This window comes from Labeo rohita, chromosome 12 (assembly GCF_022985175.1).
Source record: "Labeo rohita strain BAU-BD-2019 chromosome 12, IGBB_LRoh.1.0, whole genome shotgun sequence".
NCBI lineage: Eukaryota > Metazoa > Chordata > Actinopteri > Cypriniformes > Cyprinidae > Labeo > Labeo rohita.
In genome coordinates, this window is record NC_066880.1 from 26,423,140 (window position 1) to 26,445,873 (window position 22,734).

Here is a 22,734-nt window from a genome sequence, read left to right on the forward strand (position 1 = left end):
GCCTAAACTCGGAGCGCTCTTGCGGCTGACTGAGCTGCCAGTGGAAGCGACAATAAGCTGCCAGTTGAAATCACGGCCATTTGAACCATTTATTCGTAAGAAACCTCCATAAAACGTCGGCATATAAAAAGACTAGACCCATAAGAATATATTAACGATCATGAAATAATATATTTCCTTGAACCAAGAGTGGTAGAGAACGCGTTAACCTCGGAGCGCTCTCACGGCTGACTAAGCTGGGAGTGGAAGCGACAATAAGCTGCCAGTTGAAACCACGGCCATTTAAACACTTTATTCATAATTAAACTCCATAAAACGTCGGCAAATTAAAAGACTAGACCCTTAAGAATATATTAACGATCATGAAATAATATATTTCCTTGTAGCAAGAGTGGCAGAGAACGCGTTACCTCGGAGCGCTCTCGCGGCTGTCTGACTGAACTGCCAGTGGAAGCGACAATAAGCTGCCAGTTGAAATCACGGCCATTTAAACACTTTATTCATAATAAAACTCCATGAAATGTTGATAATTTAAAAGACTAGACCTGTAAGAAGATATTAATGATCGTGAAATAATATATTTCCTTGTAGCAAGAATGGTAAAGAACGCGTTAACCTCGGAGCGCTCTCGCGGCTGACTGACTGAACTGCCAGTGGAAGCGACAATAAGCTGCCAGTTGAAATCACGGCCGTTTAAACACTTTATTCATAATAAAACTCCATAAAACGTCGGCAAATTAAAAGACAAGATCCATAAGAAGATATTAATAATCATGAAATAATATACTTCCTTGTAGTAGGAGTGGTAGAGAACGCGTTGAACTCGGAGCGCTCTCGCGGCTGTCTGACTGAGCGACCAGTAGAAGCGGCATTAACCTACCAGTCGGAATCACCGCCATTTAAACACTTTAATCGCGCTAAAAATAAAGAACTGAACAGGTTCACAATAAGAAATTAAGCACAAAACACAAAATCTGCCGAAAATCTGTTGTTGCTGAAACTTGTTGAGGCATACTGCCAGCTGGCAGCTGCCAGTCAGCCCGCCCAAAATCAGACTGGCAGCTGCCACCAGCCACTGGCTGGTCACGTGAGCCAGCCAGTTGAAGATTGAACCCCCTCTCAAAAAACATTTATGTTGAAAACAGCTGAGTAGATTTTTTTCAGGTTTCTTTGAATAGAAAATTTAGAAGAACAGCATTTATCTAAAATAGAAATCTTTTGTAACATTATAAATGTGTTATCATCACTTTGATCAATTTAAAACATCCTTGCTAAATAAAAGTATTCATTTCTAAAATTATACTTTAATGTTATAGTGTATAATGTTATAAAAGCTTTTTTATTTCAGGTAATTGAAACAAAACATTTTTGGATCATTCTGTTCATCAAAGAATCCTGAAAAAATGTACTCAACTGTTTTAAATATTGATGATAATAATAAAAAATGTTTCTTGAACATCAAATCAGCATATTAGAAACATTTCTGAAGGATCATGAAACACTGAAGACTGGAGTAATGATGCTAAAAATTTCGCTTTGACCACAGGAATAAATTACATTTTAAAACATATTCAAATTGAAAACAGTTATTTTAAATAGCAAAAATATTTCAAAATTGTACTGTTTTTTCTGTCCTTTGGATCAAAAAATCCAGGCTTGGTGAGCAGAAGATATTTCTTTAAAAAACATTAAAAAACTTAGTGTTCAAAACCTTTTGACAGGTAGTGTAGTCGTGCAATCTTTTTATCTGTACCTGTCTGCTGTGTCTGCACATGACAATATTGATGAGCAGCCTGCATCATCTAAATGCGTGTTGTTGAATCTGTCCAGCAGGGGGCGTGTCGACTCTCCTGTTAATGAAGCATCGAATGACGTCACTGGAATTTCAAGATGGCTTCGGATCACGGTCAGGATACGGTCATCTACCGGTCTGAGACAGGAAAGCTTTGATGTTTTTACGGCTGTGCCTATTAACTCACGCTTTTTGCGTACTATTAATATTTACCCTGTTAATATGTTGGAGGACAGTCTGAATAGGTGTCATGGTGAAAGAAGAGCGGAGTACGACACTGAACTACAGCTGCAGCGCTTCGGCTGTCAATCCACAAGAGGATTTTGAATGAGATGGAAAAGACCGAGGATGAACCTGTACAGACACATTTCCTTTATATGAGAGCAAACTGAGATTGAAACATTCCTCACTGGATATTTTAAAAGAGGACTACACCAGAGGTCATTTTTGCTGCAATCAGGAATTGGGCTGCGGCCGATGGGTATGTACGGACACTTGCTGTTAGATTATTAATTATAGAAAGGCAGTATTGCCCATGTCTCGGATCTTATTGAGCTGTCCACATAGATAGGCTTTATACACGCGTTCGGAATGTTCTAAATCGATTTTTTATCCAGACGCTCCTGTCATGCCACAAAATGCTGAATCAAACGTTTCAGACTTGATTATGATGCTCATATAAACTGAATCTATGCTGAATGTTCGAATCAAATCTTCCAAACGCAGTTAAAACGACCAAAATACTAAACAGAATATTCCAAACGTTAAAAAAACCCTCACTGAACATTGAAGTCTAATGATCCACTAACATGCTGAATTGAATGCTTGTATATAATGTTCTATCATGCACTAAATTATTAAATATAAGCATTCTAAGCAAACCTGAATTAAATTTTCGAACATTCGAAAATTCCAAAAATGATGTTACGGCGTTCCAAAAATTTGAATAGTTACAAATGGAATTGATGCAACAAATTGTTGAAACGTTCCAAATTTGATTCTGATGCTTAGCTCGGCTGCTGAATCGAATGTTCGAATCAAATGTTGTAAACGCGATTATGATGCTAAAAATAGAAATTTCCAAACATTATGTAGTTCACGATGTTCATAAAAATTTGAATTGAGCACAGTTGCCAAAAGTATCGAATCATGTGGTCATATTGAATGCCACTGAATCGAAGCTTCGTGAGTGTTTTGTAAAAAAAAAAAAAAAAAAAAAAAAAAATTGAATCAGATCCATTTCATTGTTCCAAATGGAATTATGATGTAACAGTGCTGAATTGAATGTTTCAAACTTAATTCTGATGTTCACCTAAGCTAAATCGAACTTTTAAATCAAACATTACAAACGTGTTTGATGTTCTGAATACTCAATATTCCAACTATGATTCCAACCATGCTCAGAACGAATGTTCTAAATTGTGCTCCAAAATACTTAACCGAACATCCTGTGTTTATGATGTTCAACAAAGCTAGTTTAATTTTTAAATTAAACATTTCAAACTCTGTTATGATGTTCAAAAAAACTGAATTGGATGTTCCAATTTAACGTTCCAAATGGAATGAATGATTAAGAATCAAACAATCCAAACATTATTCTGATGCTCATCTAAACTGCTGAATCACATGTTCAATTCAATGCAATCATGAAATGCTGAATAGAATATTTTGAACATTCTGATGTTCAAAAACTCTAAATTGAATGTTTAAGCCCAATAATGCTTAAAAATACTGGATCGAAATACTTGAGTGGAACGTTTTGACATTAACATACTAAACCAGCTTTTGTGAATGTGATTATAATGTTCAAGAAAGCTGAATTGGATGTTTAATGCCTAAAATACTGAATCAGACATTCCAAACAATGGCCAAAAACACTGAATCGAACACTTCTAACATGTCTGTTATGCTGTAAAGTGCTTCTAGGTAGACTGCTTAGCAGGATTTGAAACATCTGTTTTGATTCAGATTGGTTTGTTTTAGGTTATCCACCCAACGGGGTCCAGAAGAGCAGTGTCATCTCAGAGCATTGTGTGCATTCTGTAGATTCACCTGTGAAGCTGATGGTTGAGTCATCTTCCTCTGGAGGCAGGGGTGCTGAGGAAGGCAGACCACCTCCACGCATTGCAGATGTTATAGACAGGCAGGAGAACCTAATGCAAGGCATGTTCTCCCATACTGGAACAACGCAGGGAGAGAAAAGCCAACTGCAGAGCAGCCAGGACCACGAGGCATCAGAGTCATGTGATAAAGTACAGCATCAGACCAGTAACCAGCCATGTGGCACTAAACTCCCAAATGGACATGCAGGCCACGGTGCATGTGAAGTGACTGAGCGGGATGATCCTGAGTCATCTCGTCCTGCAGGGAGCTACTTGAATTCAGAGGATGATCGTGTGATTGCAAACGGAGAGCTGTCGGCAGATTTTAGAGCTTTGGATGCTGTTTCTTCTGCAGCTGAAGACAGAACTACCTGCTCAGGAGATGGTTCAAATGCTCAGTGTCTAGTGTTTAACGACACCACAAGTTGTCCCGAGGGCGACCCGTCTTTGGATAGGAACTCTTCAGCCAGTTCTTCAACCCCTCAACACTCTCTCAGGAAGTTTTCTTCTAGCACTTTCCTCAACACTGACTCTGCTCCTCTCAGTCCGGTTGATGACGAGACCTTTTCCGCATCAGATAGACCCGATGACTTGAGCTTCACTGACGTCAGTCTGAAACCCAGGAACACTTATGAGATCAGTCGGCGTCAGAGCGCCCCAGACAACATCCCTGGAGTGTTAAGTGTTGCTGTCGCAGATCTGACGCTCAGCCAGAGGAAACAGGGCATCTCTGAGATCTTCAGCAGGTATTGTAATGCTATAAAAGAGTTTGCTTTATATAGAATACTGCTTTAGCTAAATATGGGAACCACAGTTCACAGGTACATATTATATTGAGCCTATCAGAAATATAGTCAGATGATATTGGGATTGTTGAGAAATAAGATAATTAATGATAAAAAAACATAGTTTAAAACACATGCAGTCTCATGTATTCTGGGTTCTGTGATTTCTGCAATGCAGAAAATGTTGAAAGAATCCAGTCATAAAAATGGAATTTACTGTATAATGCAAAATTCATTCATAATACTGTTTTATGACCTCAACTAATCTTGCCTTGTCATAAAAATTATGGTCAAATTATCTGATATTTTTAAGAGCTTGACCTTGACACACATTTGTAAGAACTTTTCTCTTGAAGATTTTTTTTTTTTTAAATAATAAGTAGTGACTTTTAAAAAAAAAAAAAAAAAACATTTTTAAGTTAAACTTTTTAAGTTTCTTTAAAAGGACATTTTACCCTCAAAAATGCACATTTTGTGATACTAATTCTATTCTAACTCTGTTTTTTTTTTGTTTCATAAAATGCAAGTGGACATTTTAATAAGCTTTTGTTTTCTATGCAACAAAAGTGGATTGTGATATATATTTCTAAGCTTTGACAGGACAAAAATCGGCCTACAAGTAACCTGATAATTTAACATCCATTTTCACTCTATGGAAAAGTACAGCACAGACCTTTTTCTAAACAATTACTTTTGTTTTTCATCGAACAAAGAAAATAATATGACATAAGTAAATGATCATAATGCAATTCAAATTTTAGCTGGTCTGTCTCTTTAAATGGTCTTTGTGTTACTGTTAAACAAGGAAACTTCTCCAAAGACACTTTCTTTAAGAAATGAATCTCTTTGTTCAACACACAACATTTCCAAAGTAAACAGGTTTTGACTAAGATTCTGTCTCCTTCTGGTTACTGTGCTTGACTGGAAGCTTAAACTATGAATTTCCTCATATTTTACGATGCTTGTTGTATCTCAGTAACAGATCGGATCTCAAAAGAGGAACATGTTTTCAAATTTCATGCTTCATGGTTTTCATAATTCTTTCTGAATCAGCTTGTGCGTTATCTCAGTTCACCGGCTGTAGTGGCGTTCTTCTCAAGTCAGTGACTTACACTATCAGGGTTATCTTCATGCTGTTAACCAAAATCAGCACACAAAACTGGCTTGTACACTTGCAGTCATTTTTGTGCTTTGTCAGTGCAGTGTTTCCAGGTATTCACCGATGCTCTGTGATGATGTCTTTGGCAGAAATCTGTTCTCAAGAAAGCAGAGGGAGGCCCAGAGTGCACCAGGATGGAAACTCTTTGGAAAGGTCCCGCTGAGAGAGAGTCCTCCCAAAGACTCCAAAACCATTCAGCAGGTCTGTTCACACCTGATTCAGATTCAGAGTCTCCATAGAACTGTTTTATCAATATTTATCAACGTTTTATCTGTAGTTTATTTATATCTATAGTCTGTTAAAATGAAAAAAAAAAAAAAATTAAACAGATTTCATAGGGTGCTATTGATGTGAATCATTATTTAACAGGAAATAATGTATCACATTATGGAAGTTGGATGCTTATGAGGAGAGCGTGATCCAAAAAAGCGTAATTTACTGAATTTTACCTTATTGGAAAATCTGGAAAAGTTTTGTCTACTTTATAGTTGTCTAGTACATATGTCATATGTCATAAGGGTAAAATTTTGAAATTATCAAAATTTGAATTTATGATGTTTTAAATTTGTTGATTTAAAATAGTTGATTTTTTGAATGATTCATACATCATCTGAAAGCAGAATAAATAATCCATTGATGTATGGATTGTTAGGATAGGACAAAATTTGGCTGAAATACAACTATTTGAAAATCTGGAATCTGAGGGTGCAACAAAAATCAAAATATTGAGAAAATCACCTTTAAAATTGTTCAAATGAAGTTCTTAGTAATGCATATTACTAATCGAAATTTACAAAATATCTTTATGGAACATGATCTTTACTTTACTTTAAAAGAAAAATCAATCATTTTTACCCATACAATGCATTGTTGGCTATTGCTACAAATATACCCATGCTACTTAAGACTGATTTTGTGATCCAGGGTCACATATATGTTTGTTTTTTAAGAAAAACAATAAAAAATCAGTTTCAATGATAAGAAATATATTACTACTTCTAATAACAGAATGTTTTATTTATAAAGCGCCTTTCCCAAGCTCAACTCATTCTCCTTTTCGCAGTTCACACATCTTTGAAAGGTTTGGTGGAAAAAAAAAAGTCATTTTTAGACAGTTTTAAACAGTTCTGCTTTTGGTGCTGTCTAACCAGAAACAATTCAGTTAATCTCACCAGACATCTTTATACAAGTTTCACTTCTCTCGTTTAGGCAAACTAAAATAAGTACCTCTGAAAAACAGTATGTTAGTCTGTGTGCTGAGTAGGAAGCGGGCTGGATCGAGTTTGGCTGCAGTGTGTGTAGTCCAGCTGGCTTCGTTTCCATTCAGGATATTAGTGCGTCTGTGTTTTTAGGTCGTTTAGAGGTCAGCACGTGTTTTAGGGAGTACAGACGCACACGTCGTGTATGTTGTGTTTTTATTTAATGCATGGCGTCACCCTATCTCTGCCCTGCTTATCTACTCCCACACACACACACTCAATTCACTTCACGTTTTCTTAGATTACTAACAGCCAAACTGTGCATTTCCCTCTGTTTATTGATTTAAACTACAAACAAATAAGAAGAAAATCCAGATACAGTCAGAATAAAGCCCGTTCGGTAAACAGCAGATTTTGCTGTCACAACTTAACGCGCTCCACTAAATCCTGTCAGCATAAAATGCTCTGAAATAAGTCCAGTCAGCAGAGTTTTGAAGGCCAGGCCATTATTTCTGGTTTATGTATTGTATTTCTCTCGCTTTGCTCTCTCTTCAGGAAAGTAACCCAGGCAATCTCACATCTGTATCTACTCCCAATCTCTTAAGTTCAGGGGTATGATGTTTGGTTTCTAAATGAGCTCTCCTTCATGTCTGTTCTGTGCACCGAGCCGTATACGCCTTCACTTCCCACCGGTCATTTCAACCACTCTCACGTCACATGACATGCCTGCTTGACTAGTGCTTTAACATTTGCTGTACATGTTGAAAGGATAGATCACCCAAAAATGAAATTTACTCATCCTTATGTTGTTTTAAACCTGTATGATTTTTCTTCCTGTCAAATGCAAAATAAGATATTTTGAAGAATGTTCATGCTGCTCTTTTCCATATACTTAAATCATACAGTCAACCCCCTGTCAAGCACAAAAAAAGATGAGTCAATATGATTTGTGTGCTCACGTGAAGTTGTCTGATAGTTAGGTAAGGAACAGACTGAAATTTAAGTAGTTATTTACTGAAAATCCTTCAAAGTTGAAGCTTTGAATCTCTTAATGGCAATCAGTTTCCTTTTTTGTGAAATGTAACTGATTTAGTACAAAAATTTGAGAATGTCAATACAGTATCATGAGGAAAAATATTCCAGTACTTTTAGAATTTGTTTATTGTATGGAAAAACGCTGTGTGACAATTCCTCAAAATGATTTGTGTTTTACTGAAGAAAGTCAAATTGGATTTTAATGTCTTGGGTTAATGTTATTGCAACAGCTAACATGAACTAACAATGAACAATGTATTTACAGCATTTATTAATATAAATTATTAATTTCTACATGTACTAGTATGTTTTTAGCGTTTTTAGTTTTGTTAAATAATTTATTATGAACAAACATGAATTGAATGAACAATATGTAGATTACAAAGTTGCAGTATTCATATATTATTTATAATTGAAAATACATTAATAAATGTTCTAAAAAATTAGTGCACAACTAATATTTTCTAATACTTAAGTTATGATCGCATGAGTATACATTTGTTAAATTTAAAGGAAACAGTAGTGAAAATTTTACATGTATTCATTTTTTTATTGTAATGAAAACATGTTTTGTAAATTGTCCTTCTCTAAAGAAAAAATAGTAAGGAAAATGTAACTTTTAATAAAAATATAATTGTTTTGGATGAGGAACAAATTCATCTTTCTGTAAAGAAAAGTTTTCTAAAAAAAAAAAAATAGTAAGGAAAGTTTAACATTTTACATATTACATATTAGTACATAGTACATATTACATACAGTAGTCCACAATAGTAAATAATAGCTGAATTTATACAAATGACCCTGTTCAAAAGTTTCATATGCTTGATTCTTAATACTGTGTTGCTACCCAAATGATCCACAGCTGTGTTTTATATTTTTTTTGATAGTTCATGAGTCCCTTGTTTGCTGTTCTTCTGAAAAATCTTTCAGGTCCCACAAATTCTTTGGTTTTTCAGCATTTTTGTGTATTTGAACCCTTTCCAACAATGACTGTGTGATTTTGAGATCCATCTTTTCACACTGAGGACAACTGAGGGACTCATATGTAACTATTACAAAAGGTTCAAATGCTCACTGATGCGCCAGAAGGAAAAACGATGCATTAAGAGCCAGGGGTGAAAACTTTTGAACAGACTGAATATATGTACATTTTTCTTATTTCTTTGCCTAAATATCATATTTTTGTTCATTTAGTACTGCCCTTCAGAAGCTACAGAACATACTTACATGTTTCCCAGAAGACAAAATAAGTTAGATTTACCCTGATCTTCACATTCAAAAAGTTTTCCTTCTACAATTCATATTTCCTTCTGATGATCAGTGAGTGTTTGAACCTAAAAAATAAAAAAAAAAAAATGGATAATTCCTTTCTTAATGGAGACAAATCAACTAGACCAGCAGAAAAACAAAAAAAAACTTTACTGTTTATCCCTAAGTCTGGATATTTAAATTTGCAGCTCTTAGTATGAATCCTAAATTATCTACTTTGGACATCAAGCGGCTAAACTGTACATTAAACACCAGTTGATCCTCTCTGACTATTTCCTTCCTTCACCCACATTTCTTAGAAAAAGGTCTCCATTCACAATATATCCAATGACATCTGAAGCAGCTTCTTAAATAGAGAGTAAGAGCCTTTGTTTTGCTTGTTTGAGCTTGTGCTGTAGATGGTACAGGAAGAGGAACCGTACCAGCCATGCTGACCGTTCTCAGGAAAACACCTTTGCAGCGAGATGTGGCTTTTATATAATTCCTGAGAACAGCACAAGGCTTTGAAATGTTCAGGTGTCCTCACACTTCCTCATATGAACAAACACTCAACTTTCACATGACCAACCTTTCTCTCCATGTGCTTCATTCCGGCCTCAGCACGCCTCGATCTTCACACGCCTGCCACCTGCCTCCATACTCTCATGTTCACCTCTCACAAGCCTGTGATTCTGTTCACAGCACATTCAGACCATATAATATTCTCAGTTCATCCAGCCCGCAGTGGCCACACATATCTGAAACTGACCTGTTGGTCTTCTCACAGGAGTACGAGGCCAGGGTGACTAATTCGGGCCAGAGTCCCTCCCTGCCTGCTCAGGGCCGACGGAAGAACCTGGAATTCGAACCATCGTCCACTACGGCGCTCATATTAGAGGACCGTCCTGCGTGAGTATCACTTTAAGACTGTTAACTAACCAGGAACAGCACAAGATAAAAGCTTTCATGGATTTCTTCCATGTTATCCAGCTACAGTTTATAATAAAAGATAAAAAGCGGAAATATTTTTAATCCATATATATACAGTTGAGGTCAAAGGTTTACATACACCTTGCAGAATCTGCAAAATGTTAATTATTTACCAAAATAAGAGGAATCATACAAAATGCATGTTGTTTTTTTATTTAGTACTGACCTGAATAAGATATTTTCCACAAGAGAAAATAATAGATACATTTCTAAAAATCTCCCTGTTTAAAAGTTTTCATACACTTGATTCTTAGTTGTTCATGATTTTCTTGTTTGTTCTGAACTTCTAAACTGCCTGCTGTTCTTCAGAAAAGTCCTTGAGGTCCGACAAATTCTTTGTTTTAGTTTTTTTTTTTTTTTTTTTTTAAGCATTTTTTGTGTATATGAGCCGTTTCCAACGACTGTATGATTTTGAGATCCGTCTTTTCACACTGAGGACAACTGAGGGACTCATATGCAACTATTACAGAAGTTTCAATTGCTCACTGATGCTTCAGAAGGAAACACAATGCATTAAGAGCTGGAGGTGAAAACTTTTGAACAGAATGAAGATGTATACTTTTTTTCTTGTTTTGCCTAAATATCATATTTTTTTCTTTTTCTTATTTGCCCCTCAGAGGCTACAGATGATACTTACATGTTTCCCACAAGACAAAATAAGTTAAATTTACCATGACTTTCAAATTCAAAAGTTTTCACCCCCCCCGGCTCTTAATGCATCATTTTTCCTTCTGGAGCATCACTGAGCATTTGAAACTTCTGTAATAGTTGCATATGAGTCCCTCAGTTGTCCTCAGTGTGAAAATATGGGTCTCAAAATCATACAGTCCTTGTCGGAAAGCGTTCAAATACACAAAAATGCTGAAAAACCAAAAACTTTGTGGGGTCTGAAGGATTAATAAGAACAGCGGGCAGTTTAACTGTTCAGGACAAACAAAGGACTTGTGAACAATTATCACTTAAACAAAAAAAAAAAAAAAAAAAAAGCAGCTGTGGATCATTCAGGTAACAACACAATATTAAGAATCAAGTGTGTGTAAACTTTTGAACGGGGTCATTTTTATAAATTCAACTGTTATTTTCTCTTGTGGACAATATGTAAACATCTTTCATGTGAAATATCTTATTCAGGTCAGTACTAAATCTAAATTAACATGCATTTGACTGAAGAGGTTTTTAAATGCGTATCTATTAGTGTTTAACTAATAACTTGTCTTTGAGGTCCTTTCAGGAGAGTACAGGTAGATGTTTTGTCACCCTCCTAATTTGTGGCGTAAGTTACTCAGGATACATTGACCTGCGATACATATATCCTAGCAAACCTTGAGAGGCTCATCTTTCCCAAACAAAGGCCTATAAATAAGACTTAGCACAGACTGGGTTGTATTTCGCCACGCAAGCCTCTTCAGTCCCCAAGTCCTTATTAAGAATAAATGACCAGTGAAATGTGACCGCGTCAGCCAAACCATGAGATAAACCAGCGATGAGGCCTTTTCCAGAAACTTCTCAGTGAATTCGTCTTTCTGAAACATGTCAGTGCTAACAGATCTCTAGGCTGTGCATTTGAGACATTTAATTGTTCGTTTGTTGTGACAACTGAAATCATTGCCTTCCTTCCTCAGGAACCTCCCTGCGAAGTCGGAAGAGGAAGCGCAGCGCCACCGTCAGGAGTATGATGAAATGGTAGCTGAGGCCAAGAAGAGAGGTACATTACACTGTAAAATAAAACAAAGAGTATTGAAAAACAGTTTGCAAGAAAATATTATTTCAGTCTTTCCACTTTTTTATAGAATTTAATAGAATTTCTTTCTTTTTGTGGTCACACTTTATAAGTACAGTGTACTTATTGTGGTCATACTGTATTGCAAAATGCTTTTGCTGCTATTAAGGTGGGATACGGGTAAGGTAGGGGACAGATTTGGTGGTATGGGTAGGTTTAAGTGTGGGTTAAGGTGTAAGGGATGGGTTAACAGTGTAATTATAAATGTAATTACAGCAATTAATTAAAGATTACATGTACTTTTAAAAATATAAGTACAATGTAAAAGCGTGTATGTACACAATAAGTGTACTGTACCAAATTATTAATTTAAATGTAAGTACATTGTATTTACGACCACCTAATATAGTATATATAAGTGGGGTTCTTTTTTTTTTTTTTTTTTGTCTGATAGCCAAATGTAAAAAAAAAAAAAAAAACATGAAGAATTTCGAGTATAAATAGCTGGATTTTTGAAGTAATTAAATAGATTTTTCACCAAAATAAATGAGATATTATTTCAGATGAAAGAGCACAGTGTAAATAACCTTGTTGAACTGCATCATAATTCAGTGTTTTCTGCCATTTGATTGTAATTATTTGTAAAATGTATTATTAAATCAATTTCTAAGTGAAAATTGTTTCAAAGTAAATTCTACACCAGTGTGTATATATAAAATATATATAAAACATTTTTTTTTCCAGTGTACAGTGTTAATTTGGCTTAAAAATGGATAAATGTATTTTGTATTTTGTATTTGTATACATTTGTGATGGTGGTTCTGGGAATCAAATAAAAAATAATTTACCTAAATGCAGTTAAAAATGACCACAGAAATTAGAGTTGAAAATCACCACTAACAATAATAGGAACTGAAACCTAAAAAAAATCAAATAAAAAGTTTGGAAGCAAAGTTTTGGGGAAATATGCTTAATTGCCATAAAAAATAATGCAAAATAGCCTTTATTTTTATTTGGTGGTGAATGTGACCCAGATGTGTTTTCCAGAGATTCACTCATACAAAACACACTTGTCACACTGGTGTATTTTTCCCTTGCTAAGAGTAAGTTGGTCATTAAATGTGGAAATGTGCTATTTCATTTTGTCAGGAATGCTTTTGGCACACTCTGCCTTGCTAACTTTAACATGAGGTAATATAATTGTTGTTCACAGAGCTGAAGGAGGCTCAGAAGAAAAAAAAGCAGATGAAGGAAAGATTTAAACAGGAGGAGAGCATCGCTAATGCCATGGTGGTTTGGAACAACGAAATCCTTCCCAACTGGGAGAGCATGTGAGACAGCCACCCTTCATTATCACAACCTGAAGTGATAATTATGATAAACACGTTTGCTCTGTTGCTAAAACTAGAGCTGCCTACGTAGGCAGCCTATTGCTTGTTCCCGATAGGAAGTTCCAAATCTAATGTAAAATGCACATTTTATTACACATTATTCATTGCTCTGTCGTGCATGTCTTTTCAGGCGTGGCACGCGGCGTGTGAGGGATCTGTGGTGGCAAGGTCTTCCGCCCAACGTGAGGGGAAAAGTCTGGAGTCTGGCCATTGGGAATGAGCTGAACATAACCTCAGGTTTTTTTCTGTTTTACTCTCTCTTTCATGTGTCAGTGAAGAGCCACATTTGAAGATGCTGTTAAGCCCAGGATTTACGAAACCTTTTGGGCAAACGTTCTGTCTGAAGTGTGTCATTATGCAGTATTCACATTAACGAATGCAAGAGTGCACTGTGCAGGTTTGCCCGGGGCGAAGCTTTATCACGAAATTTGGATCAGTTTATTTCTGGCACTCGCAAAAGAGAATGATTTTTGAATTTAGGACCTTCAGAAATGAAAGTGTAGGCTAAATTTAACATACAGACCAGATATTCCATTTTTATTTTAATGTTTAAAGCTGCAAAGTGCTGTCTGAGAATTGTAGCTCTCTTACCTTTCTGTTCCTTCCTGTCAGATTTGTACGAGATCTTTCTCTCACGGGCCAAGGAGCGCTGGAAGAGCTTCAGAGAGACAGGCAGTGAGATGGAGTCTGATGGTACGTCTGTCATCCCTCACACAGCCCGCTGGAGCGTTTAGACATGCCAATCATTCAAACCATTTCACAATTCGATCTGAATGATTCATTAGCAAGTCAGTCTGAATTTGAATGAGTTTTAGCAATCTGCTGTGCTTATCCAGTTATAGAAGCTTGACAAAATCTCAATTGGTTGAGTGAATCAGTTGTGCTTAGCTGACAATTTGGTCTGAATAATTCATTAATGAATCAGTTTGTATTTAAATGGGTTTTAACAATCTGTTAAGCTTATCCATTAGTTGTAAACTGGCAAAATCTGAATTGGTTTAATTAATCAGTTGAACCGATTCATAATTCAGTCTGAATGATTCCTTTGGCAGATCAGTCTAAATTTAAATGGGTTTTAGCAATCCACTATGCTTATCCAGTAATTGCAACATGACAAAATTTCTAATGGTTCACTGAATCAGTTGAACCGATTCACAATTTGATCTGAATGATTTGTTAGTTAATCAGCATGAAATTAAATTTTTTTACCAATCTTCTGAATATATGCTTATTTGGTAATCACAAACTGACAGAAATTGGTTTAATGAATCGAACCAATTCTCAATTCAGTAAATTTTAAGTTTTAGCAATTCTCTATACTTATCCAGTAATTTCAAACTGACAACATGTGAACTGGGTTCAAATGGGTCTTTACAGTCTACTGTAAATATCCAGTAATTGCAAACTGATGAAATCTCAATTGGTTCAATGAATCAATATAGCTGATTCACAGTTTAGTCTTAAGATTTTTTTTTTTTTAATCTAAATTTAAATTGGTTTTATAACTTGGTCTCATTGAAGTTCATTGGTCAGGAAGTGTAAAACGTGAATCGGTTCAATGAATCAGTTAATGAATCAGAAAGAAAATGTTTTTAGAAATCACCAATGCTTGTCCAGTTATCACAACATGACAAAATCTCAATTGGTTCAGTGAATTGAGCTGAGCTGACAATTTGGTCTGAATAATTCATTCATTTACAATTTGACCTGAATGATTCATTAGCGAATCAGTCTGAATTTGAATGGGTTTTAGCGATTCACAATGCTTATCCAGCTATCGCAACTTGATAAAGTCTCAATTGTTTCAGTGAATCAGTTGCACCTATTCAAATTTGGCCTCAATGATTCATTAGTGAATCAGCCTGAAATTGATTGTTTTTAAACAATCCACTGCATATATGCATATCTAGTAATTGCAAACGTAAACTGACAGAAATTAGTTTAAATTAATCAGTTGAACCAATTCTCAATTCAGTCTAACTGATCCATTAGCCAGTAAATCTGAATTTGAATGAGTTTTAGCAACCCACTATTCTTATCCAGTAACTCACAAAATGCGAATTGAAGTGAGGTCAAATGAGTCTTTACAGTCTGCTATGCATATCCAAACTGATCTCTCCATTGGTTTAATGAATCAGTGTAGCTGATTCACAGTTGGGTCTAAATAATTTATTAGCAATCTGAATTTAAATGGTTTTTAAACTCTGTCTCATTGGTCAGGAAGTGTAAAATTTGTTACATTTGTAAATTTGTTCACAATTTGATCTGAATGATTCATTAGTGAATCAGCCTGAAACTGAATGTTTTTTTTAACAATCCACTGATTATATGCTTATCTAGTAATTGCGAACTGACAGAAATTGGTTTAATGTATCAGTTAACCAACTCTCAATTCAGTCTAAATGATCCATTAGTTAGTAAATCTGAGTTCTAATGAGTTTAGCGATTCACTTTGCTTGTCCAGTAATCTCAGACTGACAAAATGTGAACTGAAGGGACTTCAAATGTGTCTTTACAGTCTACTATGTATATCCAATAATGGAAACTGATGAAATCTGAATTAGTTCAGTGAATCAGTATAGCTGATTTGCAATTGGTTCTAAATCATTTATTATCATTCTGAATTTGAATGGGTTTTATAACTCGGTTTTATTGAAGTTCTTTGATCAGGAAGTGTAAAAGATTAATTGGTTCAATGAATCAGTTCAACTAATTCGCAATTTGATTTGAATGATTCATTTAGGAATCAGTGTAAAATTGAATGGTTTTTAGCAATCCACTGTGCCAGTAATTGGCAAACTGACAAAATATGATTCTGCGAATCAGTTGGACCAATTCTCAAATTCTGTCTGAATGATTCATTGGCAAATCAGTCTGAACTTGAAAGGGTTTAATCCTTCTCAAAGAAGTCCATTGGTCAGAAAGTGCGACACTGGTGTGTGTTCATGTGTCTGACTTTCAGTACTCTCCAGTCGCCTTCCTCCTCATTTTATTGAAATGGCTGTTATTTCCTTCCTGTGCTACAAGCCCAGTCTCGCTAATCACATGTTAATTCTTGTTTTTGTTTTCCACTATGCCTTCCAGCCTGTGTACTCTATAAAATGCTGTTTTATTAGCCTTTGATGCGTCTCAGTGAATCTGTTAATAAAGTTGGGTTTTTCATAAAGTTTGAACACAAACACATCCTCTCTTTCACATCTGGCCCTCATCACAACACTCAGACTGTTTTGGCTGATGTTAGCCTCCAGCAGTACGCTTGAGCAGATCCTCTGGGACTAATAAGCACCAGACACACCTGTTTATCCACTGCCACGAACATACTAGAGTATCACAGGAGGATAATGATGTACTGTAGATATAGGAACTGTAGATATCGAGCAAAATCAGCAAATACTTAAGATATAACATTTATGTCTAAATTGTGGTTACTACAGCGGAGAGTGCTGACCGTGAATCCAGTCTGGATTTGATCAAACTGGATATCTCACGCACGTTTCCACCGCTCTTCATCTTCCAGAAGGTACTTTTCGTACTCTTCCTCTCACTGTTATGATATCAGTATAACTGTAAATATTATTAATGACTAATGTTGGTCTCTGTTGTGTTAGGGTGGGCCGTACCATGATCTCCTGCACAGCGTTCTGGGTGCTTACACCTGCTACAGACCTGATGTGGGATATGTGAGTGGTCATTGGATAAATATGTACTCAATCTCTTTAGCTCAATTTTGTGTGTTTGCAATGTCAAAAATGCTCAAACATTCATATAATGATCATGTGTCCATCATTATCTTTAAAAAGTTTGTTGTAGGTGAGTTTTTTTAGTATTTATGAAAAAGTTTTCTATTATAATATACTTTACTATGTCATTTATTCCTTTGATCCAATGCTTAATTTTCAGCATCGTTACTCCAATCTTTAGTGTCACATGATCCTTCAGAAATCATTCTGATATGCTGATTTGCTGCTCCAGAAAACATTTCTGATTATTATCAATGTTGAAAACGGGTATTTTGGCTTTATTTCGGCTGCAGGTTCAGGGAATGTCCTTCATAGCTGCTGTGTTGATTCTCAACCTGGAGGAGGCCGACGCTTTCATCGCCTTCGCCAATCTCCTCAACAAACCCTGTCAGATGGCTTTCTTCAGAGTGGACCATGAGCTGGTACTGTCCCTCCACACACAACATTTTATGGACTTTATAGATGAGGTTCAGATTATTTACATCAATTTAAAGGAATGTTCCAGGTTTCTGCTTGACAGACTTTAAACTGAGGGACCAGATATAAAACTGCATCCTGCATCTTGTTTGTTGAATGAAACCCAGTGCCTGTTTCTTACTAATATGCCACTTACTGCTTTTTTTAACCATTTTGGGTGCTGATTCCAAAAAAGTGTGTTTCTCACAGATTTCTCATAAATTATGATGCAATTTGTTGCATTTCAACAACCATTTTTAAGGTAATGAGCAGAAAACTGCCACAAAGATGTGATTTCTGTCTTCCTGTGAGCATATTTTTTTAATTCTCAGTCCATTTCTACCCGTTCACATTATCACATCATCTTGTCCAATCCTGATTGTGAGATTGCTGTTTGTAAGTTCCACTACCAGTCAGACGTTTTTAAACAGTATGATTTTTAATGTTTTTTAAAGAAGTCTTTTCTGCTCACCAAGCCTGCATTTATTTGAGCCAAAAGTACACCAAAAACAGAAACATTGTGAAATATTTTTACTATTTAAAAAAATTGTTTTCTATTTGAATATATTTTAAAATGTAATTTATTTCTGTGATTTCAAAGCTGAATTTTTAGCAATTTTTAGCATTACTCCAGTCACATGATCATAGAAGTTATTCTAGTATTCTGATTTGCTGCTCAAAAACATTTTTAATATTATTATTATGTTGAAAACAGCTGAGTAGATTTTTTTTCAAAAGATGCAACAAAAAGTTCAGAATAGCATTTATTTGAAATAGAAATCTTTGTAACATTATAAATGTCTTTATCATCACTTCTGATCAGTTTAAAGCATAGTTGCTGTTTTAAAGTATTCATTTCTATAATTTCTTTCCCAAAACAAACAAACAAAAAAATTATACTGACACCAAGCTTTGAATATTGTAGTGTGTAATGTTACAAAAGCTTTTTATTTCAGATAAATGTTGATCTTTAAAATCATCAAAGAGTCATGAAAAAATGAATTTAGCTGTTTTAAATATTGATAATAATAATAAAATAATAATAAATAATGTTTCTTGAACAGCAAATCAGCATATTAGAATGATTTCTGAAGGATCATGTGACACTGAAGACTGGAGTAATGATGCTGAAAATTCAGCTTTGCATCACAGGAAAAAATTACATTTTAAAATATACGAAAAATGGAAAGGAGTTATTTTAAATAGTAAAAATATTTCACAATATTATTGCTTTTGCTGTATTTTGGACCAAATAAACATGGAAATAACCATAAAAATCAAATAACCATGATGGAAAGTTTTAATTAGTATTATATTTTTTAGGTCATCATCAAATTACATCATTAAATTATGCAATATTACACCTTTTTTGCAAATCAGCTGATTTTTCCCCCCCCCAAAATGCAGGGCTTTGTCATTATTTCACATCATAATAATAAAGTTTATTTCTGGGTTTGATTGATTGAGTTTTGACACATGCAGCTTTTGCAAAAATTAAAAAGATGTTTTTGTCTTTCTTCTTTATTAGATGCTGAAGTACTTTGCAGCGTTTGAGGTGTTTTTTGAAGAAAACCTCCCTAGACTTTTTAATCACTTCAAGAGTTACAACCTCACGCCTGACCTGTATCTCATAGACTGGTGAGTCCATGAACAATCTTCTGATGATGATCAAATGAGTCTAAAAACTAAATTTGATGTCTAAGTGAGCATATGGCATATAGGTGTAGATTCTGTACTGGAAGCTCCTAACACCAAGACCAATTCCTTGTGTGTGAACACACTTGGCAATAAAGCTCTTTCTGATTCTGATTCTGATTCTGATTCTGAAGCTACGTTCTATTCCAAGTCAGATTTCTGATCATGAAGACTAAACAAATCATGTGGATGCATTACTGCATTTTTTGTACCCAAATCCGTGTTTACAGGATCTTCACCCTCTACACGAAGTCCTTGCCGTTGGACGTGGCGTGTCGGGTGTGGGACGTGTTCTGCAGAGACGGGGAGGAGTTCCTGTTCCGCACGGGGCTTGGGATCCTGCGTCTCTATGAGGAAGTGCTCCTGCAGATGGACTTCATTCACATCGCTCAGTTCCTGACCAGACTCCCAGAGGACACGCCATCCGAGCGCCTTTTCAGCTGCATCGCCAACACTCAGATGTTCAGCAGCAACAGGAAGTGGACCCAGGTCAGTTCCTGTCTGTGCTGTTACAGCGATCAACCTGTGGAGTTTGTTTGCAAGGAAAATGCAGGCAGGAAATTAAATGCAAATATACTTCCTGCTACATTCTGTTCTCTTCAGAGATTCTTTTTGCATAACTTCTATTAATAGATACCTAGTAAAATAAATTTGTTTTGAGAAAAGGGCAGAATTTTCATATTTTCTGTAAACTAATCCTTTATTTTGAGTATAGCTCACATTACAGATGAACTTTATTCTTCTACGTTACATTTGTGTAATGTTCCTTAAAGGAATAATTTCCCAAAAATGAAATTAGCTGTAAATCTATTCATTCTCAGGCCATCCAAGATGTAGATGAGTTTGTTTCTTCATCAGATTTGGAGAAATGTAGCATCACTTGCTCACCAATGAATCTTCTGCCGTGAATGGGTGCCGTCAGAATGAGAGTCCAAACTGCTGATAAAACATCACAATATTCCACATGTGATCCACACCATTTTAGTCCATCAGGGAACTTTTTAACTTTAAACTGTTGCTTCTGGCCGGAAGACAAATCCTTAATGCCTTTCATTCTGACGGCACCCATTCACGGCAGTGGATCCTTTGAGAAACTATTAACATATCTGTTAATTATTTCTCTTGTCTCTCTCTCTTTATCAGGTGTTTAATACCCTCATAAAGGATAAAGAAATGGAAAAAAGCAGCAGTCCTACAGTGAAAAACTCTTGAACTCTCATCATTTTTATATATCCAGTTGACTTTAACTCTCAATTCGAAGAGGATTGTATAAAACGGGCTCAAAGAAATGAAATGAAGGAAAAGAAAAAGCTAAACTTGATTTCTTTGCAACCACGCCAGTATTACTGAAGTTACACATTTGTATGAAGTAAAAACACAAGCCTGTTATGAGAAAATACTCCACCAGCTTAGTCACGTACTGTACCAGATACCAGCATCAGGTTTTTTTTTCCATAATATTCCTCCAAATGGAGAGAACTGGTGCATATGAAGAAATGTGCAGACATGCATACCATTAACTCATTTTATATGCTGATGTTTATTTTAAAGCATATTCATTCAGAGCCTGGTTAATGCACTTGAGATTTTAATAATAGCATAGCAAGGTTCTGAGATTTTAAAAAATGTGATATTTTTTTTAAGGTTTTGTTTTGTAGAACAAGACCTTAATGAAGTGCAATAGAAATTGTAAAAATAAGTCAGATGCAGTTAATAATGCAGGAAAAATGCATATAGTGCGTTGAGGTGTTTGAGAGCATTTTGCTGCTTCTTGCCGAAGAATTATTGCATTGTGCTACTTTAATTTCTTCTTTTAAAACACTAATATGTAGCTTGATTTTTAAACTGAATCTTATTAATGATAGTAAGACAGTATGTGAAGAATGCATTCAGAGATTTGTATACTTGAAGTACATTTTCTGAAATTTAAAGTTAAAGAATAAGAATGTGTGGTGAAATAATACAATTTGTCATTTTTGTCTGTTTGATTTCTGTTCAGTTATTTGACCAAATGCATTGTTTGTCATGGATTTTAACCCAATGTCTGTAAATTCTGGGTCTTTGATTTGGTAATGTTGTATCTTGATGAAAAATGTAAATTGTGTCATTAATTCTTGGTTTGTTTTCTACACACTCCTGGTTTTATTGTACAGTTTTCATACTCAAGTGAAGATAAATTGTAAATAGGTGAATTGTTTGACACCACAAAATTCATGTGTAAATAAATCTAAAACTACTATTATACTTGTTGTTGGTTCTTTTTTTTTTTTTAATTCATTGTGACTATAATTTGTCTTGTTTATATAGAGAGAGAAATCTAAATTAATAATAGTTAATTCAGTCATTTTACATTTACAGTTTGAAGTATTACACCTTATCAAATAACAATTTGTAATTCAGAGAGCTTTAAGGGGACAGTTCACCCAAAATGAAAACTCAGCTATTCAAGGTTTTGTGAAAAACGCATGCTCTGGAACTTGGGATACTCCTACTAGGGTTTTTTTTAGATTGCCACCAAACTCGGTCAACATCATCTCAAGACATTGAGGATGGAAAATTGCCAGGGGATTTTTGATATCTCGAACGGTTCGGCCGTGGCGAGGCTACGAAATTATGGCGAGAAATGAGAAACAGGAAATGGCTAATAACTATTGCACACATGGTCTGATTCTGATGAAACTTCAGGAGTTTGTTCGTTGTATGATGCCGATCACATAGATGTGACTATAAGGAGTCAAAGTTATAGCGCCACCAACTGGCAGCAGGAAGTTAAGCTACAGACACCAAACTTGGTATGTATATTGGTCTCATCAAGGCGGACAACTTTCTAATTTTCTAATTCAAGTCTGCTATTTTGATTTGAATGTGGATTTTTGGAAAAATCGGGCTATAAATAAATTCATACTCCTCCAAGCAGGAATAAGTAGTTTGTCAGCATGATGCCAACATACTGAAGATGTTAAATTGCGAGCGGATTTGGGATATCTTAAACAGTTAATTTATGGTGATTTATTAAAGTTGCAGTAAAAAACATAACATTAATTTTCTTATATCTTTAAAATGCAGCATCCAAACACTTCAAAACTTTCTACATACATAGAACTGGTCATTCTGAGAAATAAATGCTTACTTCCATTAATATAAAACAGTCTACTAAAAATAGAAAAATAAAAAACTATTAAACATCTGATCTCACTGTGTGTGTGTGTGTGTTAAGTGTGTGTAAGTGTAAGTGTGAATGTTGAGAGTGGGGGAGGGTGGCTGTGTAAAAGAGAGAGAGACAGAGTGCATTTAAAGTGCATTATCCTAACTCTTCACAACTTTTTACATATTAAAAAACAAGTCATTCTTAGGAAACGTTTATCATGTTTCAGAGACCGCAAAAACATTTAAAATATCACACTTGTAAACTAGCAGATGAA

At 35.3% G+C, this 22,734-nt stretch overlaps 1 protein-coding gene across 2 annotated transcripts; it reads left to right on the top strand.

Moving 5' to 3' along the window:
* Window positions 1-1,866: 1,866 nt before the first annotated feature.
* Window positions 1,867-21,554, top strand: tbc1d12b (TBC1 domain family, member 12b). Of its 2 annotated transcripts, XM_051124560.1 has the most exons (15): window positions 1,867-2,273; window positions 3,776-4,640; window positions 5,928-6,039; window positions 7,593-7,649; window positions 10,108-10,229; window positions 11,933-12,015; window positions 13,244-13,361; window positions 13,552-13,658; window positions 14,034-14,114; window positions 16,856-16,941; window positions 17,030-17,101; window positions 17,455-17,583; window positions 19,146-19,255; window positions 19,543-19,801; window positions 20,456-21,554. In XM_051124560.1, exons 1-15 carry the CDS (start codon window positions 2,270-2,272, stop codon window positions 20,522-20,524), a joined length of 2,274 nt encoding a protein of 757 aa, XP_050980517.1. In that variant the 5' UTR covers window positions 1,867-2,269; the 3' UTR covers window positions 20,525-21,554. The 2 variants fall into 2 exon arrangements, with proteins under 2 accessions (XP_050980517.1, XP_050980518.1); XM_051124561.1 differs by lacking the exon at window positions 7,593-7,649.
* The last annotated feature ends 1,180 nt before the right edge of the window (window positions 21,555-22,734 follow it).